This window comes from Aspergillus tubingensis, assembly GCF_013340325.1.
Source record: "Aspergillus tubingensis WU-2223L DNA, scaffold_9, whole genome shotgun sequence".
Taxonomy (NCBI): Eukaryota; Fungi; Ascomycota; class Eurotiomycetes; order Eurotiales; family Aspergillaceae; genus Aspergillus; species Aspergillus tubingensis.
The window spans coordinates 1,840,263-1,855,103 of record NW_023336283.1 but is presented as its reverse complement, the minus strand read 5'-3'; the positions used below and the strand labels follow the sequence as shown (position 1 = coordinate 1,855,103).

Sequence of the window (14,841 nt, the reverse complement as noted above, 5' to 3'; positions counted from 1 at the left end):
CCAATAAAATCCCAAGTTTTGGGCCTCTTCACTTAGCACGTCAAGTTACCCTGGACAGTGCATTACTAGTCGAATCTACATTCTAGCAGGCCTCACCGCACTCGTTTTTAATAAATGGTCGGTCATCCCGAATTATCTTGATGACGGGCTTTTAGGATGCCTACACAGGAGGCCATGGAAGAATGCAGGTTTCAGTCGACCATGAAGACCAAATTATCTTTCGCAATCGAAATAATCTAGAACCCATAAAACAACCGCATGCCCACGCGATCTTTGGAGCAATTGCAATGTGCTTATAATGCTATTTCCGCAGCGAAGATCTCACGGCAAGCCGATATTCACTAGCGCAAGGACATCAGAAGAAAAGAAGACTTAATCCGGAAGTAGGCGGGAAAATATCAAAAGTGTACTGATCTACTGTGGGGGGTCTAGTCTATCTTCTCATGAAGTGCTTCGTTGGGTGGCTGACCATTCATGACCTACCGAGCGGTGTCGATCAGCCCATTCCAGGGAAAAGCAATTATCTACTATATGAAAATTCTGCCATCCACAGTACACAGCTGAAGCACATCAAATTGCTAGTGGCGGAGATCCTATACTCCAATAGCAGGTTCCATGATGCTTTCGCAGTCACTTCATGTTTTTTTTTCCCATGAAGGTGAGCGCCATAGATTATTACGACTTATTGATACCAAACCTCATGACAAATTCGTATATTGAGGGCTAAGTATATATTTTGAGGGTTCCATGGAACTTCTGATAGCTTCAAGTGATACACGAATCAGTGCTAAGAGAGAATGTCCTACAGTCTTTCCTTCAAGAGCTGGCTGCAGGTGGCTTGGGTGACATTTTAAGGTCCTGTGTCCAAAATATGCAAGGACTGCAGTTACCAACACCCGCCTGATCTACATGGGATCATGATGTAGCACAGTGAACGCAGTCAGATCCCAAATTGCAGGAGTACATAGATCGTGACGAAATGTAGTAGTAGTACAAGTCAAAGTAGTAGCTGGGCCGAGCGCACGACAAACTTCCGAGTTAAGGTTACCAGGTTTCCTCGTTCAATGAGCGTTTTCGATATATGGTAAGTTGCATCATCTGTATTTTGTATAAATAAGTACTATGCATACACACTATCATTGGAACGTGGACTTCGGATCACCGCTGAATGGCTGGCTGATTATACACAGAAGGTTTCGGCTAGTCACAAGCCTAAAGCAGAATGCAGAAAACCAAATCAGTGTACGTCCAGCCCAAGGATTTTGAATTGAGGCTGGGGTTCAGTTATACAAGAATGCTTTAGGCAAATAACCACAGTCCCAAGGAAGGTCGCAGCTAGGACAAGACGTCCGTTTATATAATCTGCAACAACTGACATTCTAACTATGGCAAGACATGAGAGATCTGCGGGCGACGAATAATTGCACAGGAGTCCGTCCCTTCCCTATCAAACAAGTATACCGATGGCCGTTGTGGAAAAAAAGCTTGGTTGGTCGCTGGTACATGTGGATAGCGAACTCCGCCAATGGGTGTGTTTCGGATTGAAGACCCCAACGGTGCAGCTAGGATCAGGATCAGAGTCCCACCCATCTACCAGTAACAGACTACCACCACTGAGCGTCCAGACTTCCCAAAGCTGATGAGAATCAGTAAGGGATTGCACTCCTAGACCAAGTCGGGCGCTTCAAGAAGCAATAGCGGTCCCTGCATGGAGCGCGTGGACCCTCAGGGTCCTATCGAAAGGAGCGTTTGCGGCCATTAATGTGTTTTCAATTCACGGACTAGCAGGCAATCCAGACCAACTCCATCCAGCAGAAACTGGGCGGCACCCAATCAATACAGGGCTGTTGCTTATTAGCCTACAGGGAGGTGTTAATCAAAGCTGAGAAGGTGAACGAATGAATCATGAGAAGCTTGACTCTACTTCGTAAGGGCATTGCCAAGACCGGATTCGATGCGGCCCTCCCTGCAATTAAATCGGCGGTCTCAATCTAATTGTCGGATGGGCCCAGGCCCCAGTTATCACCACTATGTATGTGACGGGATGGCACTATCTCTATTGGGTGGCAGGTGGCATTGATGCGCCCCTCCATTTTGAGATTCAGGCTTGTCGCTCTTTTTTATTTCCCGCCACATTTCACCACGCAGAACATGGAAAAACTCCCAGAATAGAAGTGTAGTACTGTTAAAAGCCACTGAGGGAGGTGAGCAAGAGTTCAATAGGGACTAGTGCGCACGTGGTTGATCGCTGACTACTGCAGTACCACCCGACTAACTACGTAGTTTAGTTGGCTATCTACAACCATCTAGTACTGATGAAGTACTTCACCCCGGCTTTCAAGTTCTTCTCTCTATCGATTCCAAAATCAAATAGATTTTCTTTCTCCAACAACTGACATAACCTAAACAAGCCACTTCCGGCGGAACTGGCAAAAATGGCATTTCTTGGCAGGGCGGAGTTGGAGCCAGAATAGCTCCAGAGTGAAACTCGCCATGTCGCAGACTGCCGCCGGACGGCCAGAGGGCCTCCGGCATTCGGTCCACTCTTCTGCTCCGGTATGTAGCTAAATTCGCTGGGCCCTTTTCGGCGCCTCTCCGTCTCCCCTGTTTGGACAACGCTAATGCCTAAGTAGTAACTGGCTCCTGCAAGGGTGTCTCGACCTCCGACTCTGGAACCTACCGGCGTGTTTGTGGTCTGTGGTCTAGTGCCTGCTTTTCATCAATCCCAGACTCTCCGTCTGCGATGACCCTATCCCAATCAATTCCGCGTCTCAGTCGGCCCTGTAGTTAGTGGGAACCTGACAGCTGCCAAGAAATCTAATTGCAGCATGGCTATCGGGGAGTGAACCTTTCATTTATCCTGGTTCGAAACCGTTCGGTCTGAGCTTTGGGCGGAGACTTGATAGAACTACGACCATGGCTAGCATTATATAAAGGCGCTGGATTCACGTCCTGCTTCGACCTTTCTTCCTTTCCTCATCAGCTTCTCATTCATTTCTTTTCCCGGGGTCTTAGAACCATCCATTCTCTTGCTTTCCTTTCCTGGCTTCATTGATTGAAGACCATTTGCTTCGTCACTCTTTCTTTCCCAACCGATCCCTCTTACCCACGATCACGCTGTGCGTCGATTAACTCAAAGCCTGCAAAATGTCTGTCGCTAAGATTGCTGGTGTTGTCCTCGGTTCGGCCGCTCTTGTTGCTGGCCACGGTTATGTGTCTGGTGCTGTCGTTGACGGCCAGTACTACGGAGGATACATCGTCACCTCCTACGCCTATGAGAGTGACCCTCCGGAGACCATTGCCTGGTCTACCGAAGCCACTGACCTTGGCTTCGTCGACGGCTCTGAATACGCCGAGGCTGACATCATCTGCCACAAGAGCGCTAAGCCTGGTGCTATCTCCGCTGACGTCAAGGCTGGTGGTACTGTTGAGCTTCAGTGGACTGACTGGCCCTCCAGCCACCACGGTCCCGTCCTGACTTACCTTGCCAACTGCAACGGTGACTGCTCCGATGTCACCAAGACTGACCTTGAGTTCTTCAAGATCGACGAGAGCGGCCTCATCAGCGACACTGAAGTCCCTGGAACCTGGGCCACCGACAACCTGATCTCCAACAACAACAGCTGGACTGTGACCATCCCCTCGACCCTCGAGGCTGGCAACTACGTCCTGCGTCACGAGATCATTGCCCTGCACTCCGCTGAGAACAAGGATGGCGCCCAGAACTACCCTCAATGTCTTAACCTTAAGGTTACCGGTAGCGGTAGCTCCACCTACTCGGGCACCAAGGGTGAAGCCCTCTACAAGGACACCGACCCGGGTATCCTGGTCAACATCTACGAGACCCTGAGCTCCTATGACATCCCCGGCCCTGCTATGTACAACGCCACGTCCTCCGGCAGCTCCTCCGGCAGCTCCTCCAGTGCTTCTTCTACCAGCTCCGCTGCCGCTGCCGCTGTCACTACTTCCAGCGCTTCCAGCTCCACCACCAGCGCTCCTGCTGCGACTACCTCCGCCGTAAGCGCCACCACCACCACCGCCGCTGCTGCTGCCGTTGTCACCGACGTTGAAACCACCGTCCAGACTGCGGTCGCCACTGCTTACCAGACTTCGACTGACGTTGTGCAGGTCACTGTCACTGGCAGCGCCCCCCAGCAAACCCACATCCAGGTTGCCAGCTCCAGCGCCGCCGCTGTTGCCACCCCCAGCAGCTCCAGCGTCGCCGTCTCCAGCGACAACCTCACCAGCTACTTCAGCTCTCTGAGCGCCGACCAGTTCCTCAGCGTCCTGAAGGAGACCTTCTCTTGGCTAGTCACTGAGAAGAAGCACGCCCGTGACCTCAACGCCTAAGCGCCCAGCCAGACGTGGAAGTTCGGATCATATAGACATTCCTTCTTGTTTCTATCTGACGGCTACACAAGCCCTTTTAGCCGTCTGATGCTCTTTTCGCTTCGGATCGGGTATCCACTTATGTACCTATAAAATATCAATATTGAAGCTGTGACTTTCAACTGTACCGTTCTCTTTCGTATAATACTGCATTCTTTGTGTCTGCCGTCTAGATAGAATCGGATTTAGTAGTCGTTGATAAGTGACTGGTAATCGTTGAGGGTCATGAGGAAGGCAACAGTGGCCTTCAAAGCATGGCCCACAAGATTCTCGCCGATGTTCTTTCCAGCCTGTCTTGATAGTATTCTCTCTATTGATCATGGTAATACCCCGTGACCGAGTCTTGCCCGAAATGGAAGGCACTGCTACAAATTAACAACGGCCTGGGCTTCTCATGAACTACTTACTACCTCTTCCCACCTTCAGATTTCTCTCTCATATTGTCGTATTCAGAGCGCTGCTAACAATCTTCTTCCCCATCTCCGCAAGCCATCATGTCGCCCTCTCAGGTCACCCCTCAGCAGCCAGATGACATTCCTCCCCATGAGAAGAGTCTGTATCGGATGATCAAGGAAGCTGGATTCAACGGCATGCATGACTTCATGTTATCTTATGGATTGAAACCGTACGATTTCGAGGACTACGATGAAGCGAAGGAGATTTTAGACACCATGAGACGGTATGACCAGGAGTATTGGGAAGCCGAGCAGCAGGAAGGATCTCAAGAGCAGTACGAGGATCAGGAAGAAGAAGATAGCGAGCTCGACCCGGAGTATTGCGAGCACAGGGGAGCAGAGCCGGATGAGCAAGAATATGCGGGTTGGGATGAAGGACCAATTCCATTCTATCACGACCAGTATGAAGGTTATGAGGGAGACCAGAGCCACTACGACTACGAGGACTGCGAGGCAAACATCAATGAGCCGCTCCAGGAGTGCTATGACCATTTAGACTATGGAATGGATGATGGGTTCTGTGATGACTATTATGATTGAACTGAGGACTGGTGAGTAGACTTCTAATTTGTGCGTTTTGCTCTACCTGGGTGCCTGCGAAGTATACAATAGGGCCTAACCTGAACGGTTCAGTAGGACTCTCCGGCAGGTACTACCGCTATCCTCTTACATGATACTGGACAGGAAAACAGATTGTGCGTTTGGTGAAGGTTGAGAGAGTATTAAAGTTCTAAGGATTTTCATGCTTTGATTGCTGGTAATGATGTTATTCGGTGATGTATGCGTAGAATGTGTTGAAACCTCGGGAAGCGGGGACCACGCGGGCGATTGTTGTTGCGGTAGTCAAATCCATTCGTTCGTCCCCTCAGCAGCTCTCCGAATAGCCTCTTCTTCCCTTTATCCACTCCCCGGATACTCCATTTCTGTTGGCGTGGGCTGCATGGCTTAGATCGTCATCTAATACTCGTCTACTAAACCACTGCACCCTCGTTCCTCCATCATGTTCAAGAAGAAGCCCACGGTACGTTACCCCTCCCCCGCACCACTTTACAAGAAGGTCAATCGTGCCTGTTTGAGCGCATCGCTCACACTAGACAATCGCAGATCAAAAATCTTTCTCCCCTGCGGTCGTCCGACCGTCGAAAGATTGCCGATCAGATTATCAGCGATTACAAGATCGAGGTCCCACAAAGTGCACCGGTCGAATCCAGCGGCGACGACTCAGCTCCAGGCGCATCCAACCCAACGGCGCCAAACCTTACCTCCATTCGAAATGCTCTACTCCCCGAGAACTGTTTGACCGCACGCTTTACTACGACCGCCGGACCTCAGCTCCGCGAAGTACAAGGAACGGTGTATGTTGGAACACATCCCGGGGCCGATGAACGGGTTCTGTGGTTCAGAGTCGACCACGGCCCCGGCGCCGATGGACGCCTCTACCCTACGGTATATACACTTTGGCACAACCCAGATCTGGTGCCACTGCTTCATACCCCGCAAATGGTCATGCAGAAACTGCACGGAGGAGCCGACCTGATGACGCCGGGTCTGGCCAATGACCCGCCTTTCGACGAGCGTGCCGTTAAGGGCGCAGTGGTAGCTGTTGCAAGCCTTAATAGGCATACGGTACCGCTGTTTGTGGGTGTGTGCGAGATCGACATCTCTGCCCTTGGTGAGGTCCAGGGTACGAAGGGACATGCCGTTCGAGGTCTGCACTGGGAGGGTGATGAGTTGTGGGCATGGAGCTCGTCTTCCAAGCCGGGTCAGCCCGCTCCAGAGTATCTGGAAGGTTGGGATGATGAACTGGAAGAGGACGAAGATGTGGGGGAGATTGAAGAGGGCGTGCAGGGCCTAGCAGTAGGTGGTGAAGAGGCCACTCAAGGAGCTGGAGGCGAAGAAGTATCAGATGAAGCGCCTGATGTCCCGCAGGAGGAGGTTCTTGAGGTTGAAGAGAAGGAGCCCACAACCAAAGGTGAGTTTCGCTCAAAACAACATGGGGGTCTACATGCTGACTACTTGAAGAAATTGATGAGGCTTTCGAAAAGGCCTTCCTCTACTCCCTCTACAAACTCAAGCAAGATAACCCATCCGCTACCAACCACGGTCTATCTCTACCCGTCCAACCATCTGCTCTGATATCGAACATGATCACACCCCACCTGCCCATATACACCGCAAAACAAGCCCAATTCTACCAAATCAAGAAGACCAGTTGGAAGAACGTGAAAAAGTTCATCAAATACCTGGACAAGCAGCGTTTGGTCAAGTCCAAAGACCGCAACGGCCAAGAGACCGTCATCCTCGATGTGGACTTCAATGACCGTCGCGTTGTAGAATTCGTCCCTTACAGACTCCCATCCAAGAACGCCATCGAGAACGCAGGAAAACCTGCCACTTCAGCAAACAACGTCAAGTCCGCATCTACAGACAGCGGCGACCCCTCAGTCGGCCAAACCCTGACGGTGCAGACTCTATATCGCCCAACCAACAAACTCACTCCAACCATCTTCCCCGCTCTATCCAGCACCCACCCCAGCAACTACTACAAATATACCGACATCTCCACCCACCTCGACCAATACATTCAATCTCAGAATCCCCCGCTCGTCGACCCCAAAAACAAACGCATCATTACCCTCAACCCCTACCTCGCCAACACCATCTTCACCTCCTCCTCCGCCGATGACAAGAGCACTCTCGCCCGCGGCAAAACCACCCGTGACGGCCTCCTCAAGCGCCTCATCGACGACCACTCCCTTATGACAGCCCACTACGTCATCCTGCGACCCGGCCAGACCCTCTCCGAGGTGAAGCCCAAAGCAGGCGCCGCCCCCAAGGTCAATGTGATCCTTGAACGCCGGACCGGTTCCAAGACCGTCACTAAGGTCTGGAACCTCGAAGTGTTCGGCATCATCCCTAGTCTCTTGGCCGAAGAACTGCAGAAGAAATGCGCTAGCAGCACCAGTGTAACGCAGGCTACTGGCGCGCCCAAGGGCGTCATGGAGGTGCTTGTCCAGGGAGACCAGCGGCGCGCGTTGGAGACGGCGTTGGTGAGACGTGGATTGAGGACGCAGTGGATTGATGTTGTGGATAAGACGAAGAAGAAGAAATGAGAGGTTGGGGGATGAGAGGTGGTTTAGCATATGATACCGTTATATACGTGCTGTAGTCGATGAATATATGTGCAGCCCTGGCTGTTGCAGTCAACAACTTCTAGTACTTGGAAGTAGTAATAGTACTGCATTACGAGCGTGCTACTGCCAAGCATGATCGACACTCCATCTTATAGCCAGCCGCAATCTTGCTTGACAAATTCTACGATGGTATACTCACTGCCCCAAAAGAGAGGAAACTAAACGGTAAAGATGAGTCCCAGAACATCCTATTCCGTAAGTCTAGAATGTAACATCCACCGAAGCAAAGGATATCGGCAAATAATAATGGAAAGAAAAAGAAAAAAAAATAATAATAATGAAATTATACAACGCCATTATGGTACTATGGTCTTCAAAGTCCGGGGGTAGTAATTCGAGCCAAAGTCATGCTTTTTGTATCCCATAACCCTTATTCCCATTTTTCTTTCGAAGCAACGATATAAAAATAAGCAAGTGGTGTCATTGATGATAGACAGCCAGCTTTGAATTGCAACTTTTCTTTTTTATCTTTTTGATTTAGATGACGTTATTTCGTTTACTCCTTGGCGTCCACCTTCTTGGCAGGGTGGTCGCCGTTCGCCTCGTCTTCGGCGGCACGCTTCTGGCCGGACTCGGCGGTGCTCTGGACAATGGGGACGCCACTGGATGGGTTTGTTAGTATACATACTTTTGCTTTTGTGTAATGGGGTGGTGATAGGGGGAAAGACAAAGTGAATACATACCGAGCATCCTTCTGGACCTCACTGCGCTCCTCCTTGGGCTCACTCTTCTTGTCGTTGAAGCCGTTCTTCTGGTCAGCCGCGCGGCGCTCCCTCCAATCGCGGTTGTCACGACCACGGTTTCCACCACGGCCACGGCCGCGACCGCGCTGGAAGCCACCGCGTCCGCGGGAGCCGCTGGGCTTCACGCGGCCAGCCTCAATGTCGCGCACCTTCTCGTCGCAGTAGTCCTTCTTGCTCTTGATGAGCAGGTCCTGACCCTTCCACTGGGGCTTGGGGTCCAGGGCCAGGAAAGCCTTCTGCTTCTCCTCCGACTCGAACTCAACGAACACACTGCCCTTGAAGGTCTTGTCGTAGGCACGACGCAGACGGATGGCGTTGACGGGTCCGTAGGGGGCAAAGAAGGCCTCAATGTCAAGCTGAGTGGTCGGCTCCTCATCGCCGAAACCCTTGGCGTAGATGCTACGGCTCATGGCCTGGTCCTCGAACACCTTGACCACGTTGTGGTCGTGAGTCTGCGACACGGTCTCCGGAAGGGGAGTCTTCCGGCGCACGGAGGTATCGTTATCGGTCAGCTCAAGCGTCTCGGACGACTTGAGGGCCTCGACGACGGCGCTGAAGGGCTGGAAGCGGCGCATGCGCTTGAAGGAGTGCAGAAGTTCCAGAGGAACGGAACGGTTGGCGCTGCCGCCGACCTTGGAGAACAGGAACTTGTCCATGGGCAGGTTGGAGTCAGAGAAGTAGAACTCAACCTGCTTGCGGATCTCGACCGGGTCATCCGTCACCTGCTGCGTAGAGGGGTCAAACTTGGCATTGTTGCGGCGGTTGAAGCGGCCCTCGCGACCCCGGTTGTCGTTGCGAGATTCCTGTGTCGTCTTCTGCTCTTCAGCCTTCTCAGACTTCTCGCCCAGCTTGGCGGCGGCCTCGACAATGCGGGCTTCCTCGGCATCTTCGGTCTCCTTCTTTTCGGTACCGTTGGCGGGGGCTTCGTTCTCACCCTTCAGCTCGGCGAGGACGTTCTGGACATCCTTCTCAGCCTCAGCGTTGGGCTGGGCGACAGGCTTCTGCTCTTCGGACATGGTCACGAGCTGTGTTGTAGGAGGATAAGGGGGTATAGGGGAGATTGATGTATAGAGTCTATACTAGAGTGGAAAAATATCAGTCAGTGATTCCTACATATCGTCAAAAGCAGAGAGGCACAGGCGATAAGTTCAGGATGAGGGTAGGGTGCAATCCCGCGTCAGAACCATGATACGGACCGATTTGGCCAATGATGGACGGAGAACCGCGCGACGGCGATGCGGAGAATTGGAGGAAGCAAGCAGGGCACTCGTATCTTACCTGAAATGCGCAAGCGCAAGATAGGGATATAAGCGGAAAAGAGGAATCGACCGGGAAAAGACACCTGCAAGTAATTTAAAGAAGAGCTCCAGATGCGAGAAAGAAAATGGCCAGGCCAATTAATGCGCGGCGGGGGAAATTTTCTGAGCGCCGCAGCGGAGCAACTGTCTCGCTCGCCTCAGGCACTCAGGCAGCCAGGCAGCCGTATTTGTGTGGCGCAAACAGCTGACTTGGCCGCTTTAGGAAAGTAGCCGGACTGACCTCTTTTAACAATGGTATTTTGACTTATCATGGATGTGTATCCTTCACAGATTCTGCGAAGCAGGATTAGGTTTTCTTGAGGTAAAAGTGAAGCTGGATCGAAACGGGTGTCTGGATTCTTGTGTTACCAGCTAGGTATATATCTGGAAAGTCACAGAATGTGTGACATGCTGCTAGAACGGATGACAATCACCGTACTAGTAGGTACCAATCAGACATGCATCTGCTTGTTGTTGCCTGGCCAGCTTCCCAAGCGCGGGCGGTCAATATAATATTCCCCTCAGAAGAGATATTGGATCTCTCTCAGGCAGTAGACTGAATGTTGTCACAATTCTACTCCATCGCATACTACCGTCATGCCTCCCAGAGCAATATACCTCGTAACATCCCGGAATAGCCCGAGCCAGCGTGCTCATTTCTCAATCTTTGTTCCATCGGTCGCTTGTTCTACTATAGGTAATTCAATACACGTTGTGGGCGCCCCTATGATGGGATATCAACTCGAGTTCAAACGGAATCACGCGCTCTCCTCCAATGAAGAGCCGTATGAGACGGTCTTGCTTGGATATGTCGACTCTCAACACATTACGGGCTCTCCAATAGAGAGTAGTAGTATGTTTGTAGACCATACTCCGAGAGATGATCTTGAAATCGCAGCCAGTCAGATACCGGCCCCTCGTGTTAGTGAAAATTTCATGGCACCTGTCAATGATGTGAGTAAAAGTCGAGTGCCTCACTGCCTGTGCTCCAGCCTGACGAGCACAGACCACCAACAAGAGATGTCAAGAGTGGACTATGGAATTTGTTCGTCATCTGGTTGCTCGGGGTCTACTTGAGGAGGAAGCCGTTCAGATTGTCCAGTCGAAACGCGATTCGCCAACGCATGGAATCGCTTTGCAGCCTGCTGGTCGACGATTAGTTTGAAGGGGCTATCCAAGTTCATGCAAGAAGCAAGCGCCAAGGGATATATGACTTGAAAATTTCTGGTCTTAGTTGGCATTAGTAAAGGCAACCCAGGAAACACTGCTACCAAGAAGAGTCAATCAATCTGGATGCAATCAGCGAAAGATCAAGCCAAAGCAGGTTCCCGGCACTTCCCCAGAAGGGGTATGTAGAAATGCACTTTGGGCTAAGAGCACCTGCCTTTCCGTTCGTTTCATCTCCGTTGGAGCCTTTCAGGCTGTCTGAATCAAAGCCTTTCTCATAGTTACACTCCAGCTTAAGCCTTCCTTCGGTACCATGTCCTCAACATAATTCCTAGGTATCAGGCGGGTTTCATTGGATATACTTCAGACTACCACATTGCGTTATATCACAAGAGTTGTGCCATCGTCTCGCTCTCATTAGCCCACTGTCCGAGCCAATATGTCACACATTATTTAAGGTATCTCAAAACGTGCGTTTGCTTCTATTCCTATAATATACAATTAAAGAAGCTAACAGGCTCAGTCCTCATCAGGAAGGCATGCTGATAGTTGCCGGAACCCACGGCGACCGAGAAAAGAGCTCCCTTATTCGATTTATATACCAAAGAGCCATTGCCTTCCAACGAATACGGCTCGCTTCGGGCACTTTTGACGACCCTTTGGCGGTGGTAGACTTATAATACTATATCTCATAGAAACCTGCAGAGACAACTGGTCAAGCCGAAACGAAACGCCAGCTCGTCTCATCATGGCTGGAGAACCATCGTCCGAGTTGTTAGCCGCATGGCCTACTAGAGATGTAGGTTTGAAGTCTTTCCACCGGAAGACGAGTACGCTTACCATGGGCTTAGATCATTTACATTTCTATCTTGGGACCATTGTTGCTTGCAGCGCTACTGGAGTGGTTCCTCTTCCTTGCTGCGTTTATTTACTGTCTGATCAAGGTATATCAGAAGGCCGATCACTGGAGTATTCGAGTTCTCGCAGTCATCATGGCTCTCCTCATCACGCTGTGCAGGTGAGCTTGTGTAAGTGCAATGTTTCAAGGATGAAAGTATTATAACACACATGTAGGGGAATCTTTCTTCCAGTGATGATCGCTATTCTTCCACTACCACCGCAGATCACGCAATTTTTTCCTCGCCAGCTCGTGTCTGTACTTCAATGGTTCGCTTTCTGGGCATTCTCTGCGCTTCTAATCATACCATGGCTATTTTGTGTCAATAGATTCGTGATTCACTCCTTAGGGCGAACCAAGAGGGTGAAGGAGGCTTTAGATGACCGCACCGCACCAAAAACCGTCATTGTCATGCCAGTATACAAAGAAGACCCCCTTGTTCTGATCAAGGCAATTGACTCGGTCGTTAATAGCGACTATCCCAGTTATTGCATTCATGTTTTCTTGTCCTATGATGGGTGCAACATCGATGAACCTTATCTCCATGTGATCAACCATTTGGGAATTCCGATTTCGCTGGAGAGTTACCCGCAAAGCATTGATGTGACATATCATGGGGCAAGGATCACTGTTTCAAGATTCAAGCACGGTGGCAAGCGTCATTGCCAGAAACAAACCTTCAGGTTGATCGACAAGGTATATGCCGACTATCTAAAGCATCATGACGACCTATTTTTGTTGTTCATCGATTCAGACTGCATTCTTGATAAATTATGCCTGCAGAACTTCATGTATGACATGGAACTGAAACCAGGGAGTCAGCATAATATGTTAGCGATGACAGGAATCATCACTTCAACCACAGAGAGAAACTCCCTGATAACTGTTCTACAGGATATGGAATACATTCACGGGCAGCTTGTTGAGCGTACCGTGGAGTCCGGTTGCGGCGCTGTTACCTGCCTTCCAGGAGCACTGACTATCCTACGATTCTCAGCTTTCCGCAAGATGGCGAGATACTACTTCGCGGACAAAGCTGAGCAATGTGAGGATCTCTTCGACTATGGCAAGTGTCACCTGGGAGAAGATCGCTGGTTAACGCACTTGTTCATGATCGGGGCGATCGAACGCTATCAAATTCAGATGTGCACGAGTGCTTTCTGCAAGACAGAGGCGGTTCAGACATTCTGTAGCCTGCTTAAACAACGACGTCGATGGTTTCTCGGCTACATAACCAACGAAGTATGTATGCTGACCGACGTCAGACTGTGGAAACGCTACCCACTATTGTGTCTGGTGCGCTTCATGCAGAACACAATCCGGACGACTGCATTGCTATTCTTCATTCTGGTAATCTCGATCATAACAACTTCCAGCAAGATCAAGAACCTGCCTGTTGGCTTCATTGCAGTATCTTTCGGTCTCAATTACATCCTCATGGTTTATTTTGGGATAAGACTCAAACGCTTCAAAGCCTGGCTCTATCCCCTAATGTTCATCCTGAATCCTTTCTTCAATTGGCTTTACATAGTGTACGGCATCTTTACTGCAGGCCAGCGAACGTGGGGCGGACCTCGAGCTGATGCAGCCAAAGCTGATGAGCATACTACACCAGAGGAAGCGGTCGAGAAAGCTAGGGTCCAGGGGGATGAGCTTAATGTTCAGGTAGACACGTTTCGAACGAAAATAGAGGAGAAAGGCGTTCCCATCCGGCCTTCATCTAAGGTCAATGGTCGCCTCTCGTTTGCGCCACAGCTTCCAGATCGGTATTACGACTATCAAGGCGCTCTGGGGACCAGTCTCGCCAAATACCTGACCCCTCTTCCAGACGTGCCTCGCATCGGCCTCCACCCACATTGCTCGTCTGACTCGGTTGCGACATCCGATTCTGGAGGCAATTCAATTTCCTTGCCCCAGAATGTGGAATCCTTGATGAGCGCCGAGGAGCGGGCCAGACTCTCCATTAGTCGCCAGGCGCAGGAAGACACCGGGCTTCTACACACACGAGAGGCAGATGGTGGAGAGCGTGACCTGTATGTGCAATCTAACGAGGACCCGGTAGACAACCGGGCGTATGAAATGCATACCATTGAGTCAGAGAGCAGTGTCCCGAGCGGAAAGCCCCAGGTATCGTCAAGTGTTCCACAATCAGTGATGCAGCAATCTAGAGCTGTTCCTGGGTCTCAGCCCCATGGACACTTGCCACAGCCAAGATATACCAAGCGACCTAGTAGGATTCCAAGGCAGAAAAGGAGATATATGCAACCAGAACAAATGGTTTGAACCGGAAGGCAGCCCATAAAAATTCAGGCATCGGGATTGATTAGTACTGAGCATGAGGGTTGCCGGAAAACAGAGGCCGACTGACCAGAGTATTGGAGCCTGTTTTGAACACACATGCTACTAATGAACTAGTTACTTGACTCTCGTTCAGTAATGGCTTGTGATCCATTGTCTATTCACATCGATTGTATTCTAATACTCTTTTCTCGCATTATCAAATAAGACAAAGTTACTATCCTCTGAGGTCATGGATGCGTATGGGGAATTCGTGCCCATTTGGTCTCGATAATCAATAGAGTAAGACAAACGAAGGTTTATCCAATCGAATCGAATTCGCTACGAAGTATGACACATAACATTGGCATACAATGGTCAGATGATTCTCTGTAACAGAAGTCTGCAATCCACTTAGAC

General features: G+C 50.4%; 6 protein-coding genes across 6 annotated transcripts; 5 read left to right on the top strand and 1 right to left on the bottom strand.

The window, feature by feature from the left end:
* Nucleotides 1-3,147: 3,147 nt before the first annotated feature.
* Nucleotides 3,148-4,350, top strand: AtWU_08686 (lytic polysaccharide monooxygenase auxiliary activity family 9 protein; the record flags this gene model as incomplete). The annotated part of the gene is made up of 1 exon (XM_035503794.1): nucleotides 3,148-4,350. The coding sequence occupies one exon, from the start codon at nucleotides 3,148-3,150 to the stop codon at nucleotides 4,348-4,350; it is 1,203 nt and encodes a 400-aa protein (XP_035359687.1).
* A 533-nt stretch (nucleotides 4,351-4,883) lies between these two features.
* Nucleotides 4,884-5,384, top strand: AtWU_08685 (translation machinery-associated protein 64; the record flags this gene model as incomplete). Its single annotated transcript, XM_035503793.1, has 1 exon — nucleotides 4,884-5,384. The coding sequence occupies one exon, from the start codon at nucleotides 4,884-4,886 to the stop codon at nucleotides 5,382-5,384; it is 501 nt and encodes a 166-aa protein (XP_035359686.1).
* Nucleotides 5,385-5,844: 460 nt separating this feature from the next.
* Nucleotides 5,845-7,957, top strand: AtWU_08684 (putative RNA binding protein Ligatin/Tma64; the record flags this gene model as incomplete). Its single annotated transcript, XM_035503792.1, has 3 exons — nucleotides 5,845-5,865; nucleotides 5,949-6,816; nucleotides 6,867-7,957. The coding sequence occupies 3 exons, from the start codon at nucleotides 5,845-5,847 to the stop codon at nucleotides 7,955-7,957; spliced, it is 1,980 nt and encodes a 659-aa protein (XP_035359685.1).
* Nucleotides 7,958-8,534: 577 nt separating this feature from the next.
* On the bottom strand, nucleotides 8,535-9,797 carry AtWU_08683 (tRNA maturation protein LHP1; the record flags this gene model as incomplete). The annotated part of the gene is made up of 2 exons (XM_035503791.1): nucleotides 8,535-8,640; nucleotides 8,722-9,797. 2 exons carry the CDS (start codon nucleotides 9,795-9,797, stop codon nucleotides 8,535-8,537), a joined length of 1,182 nt encoding a protein of 393 aa, XP_035359684.1.
* A 1,011-nt stretch (nucleotides 9,798-10,808) lies between these two features.
* Nucleotides 10,809-11,244, top strand: AtWU_08682 (uncharacterized protein; the record flags this gene model as incomplete). The annotated part of the gene is made up of 2 exons (XM_035503790.1): nucleotides 10,809-11,033; nucleotides 11,086-11,244. 2 exons carry the CDS (start codon nucleotides 10,809-10,811, stop codon nucleotides 11,242-11,244), a joined length of 384 nt encoding a protein of 127 aa, XP_035359683.1.
* A 750-nt stretch (nucleotides 11,245-11,994) lies between these two features.
* chsD (chitin synthase D) lies at nucleotides 11,995-14,427 on the top strand (the record flags this gene model as incomplete). Its single annotated transcript, XM_035503789.1, has 4 exons — nucleotides 11,995-12,045; nucleotides 12,098-12,264; nucleotides 12,321-12,840; nucleotides 13,039-14,427. The coding sequence occupies 4 exons, from the start codon at nucleotides 11,995-11,997 to the stop codon at nucleotides 14,425-14,427; spliced, it is 2,127 nt and encodes a 708-aa protein (XP_035359682.1).
* Nucleotides 14,428-14,841: the final 414 nt, after the last annotated feature.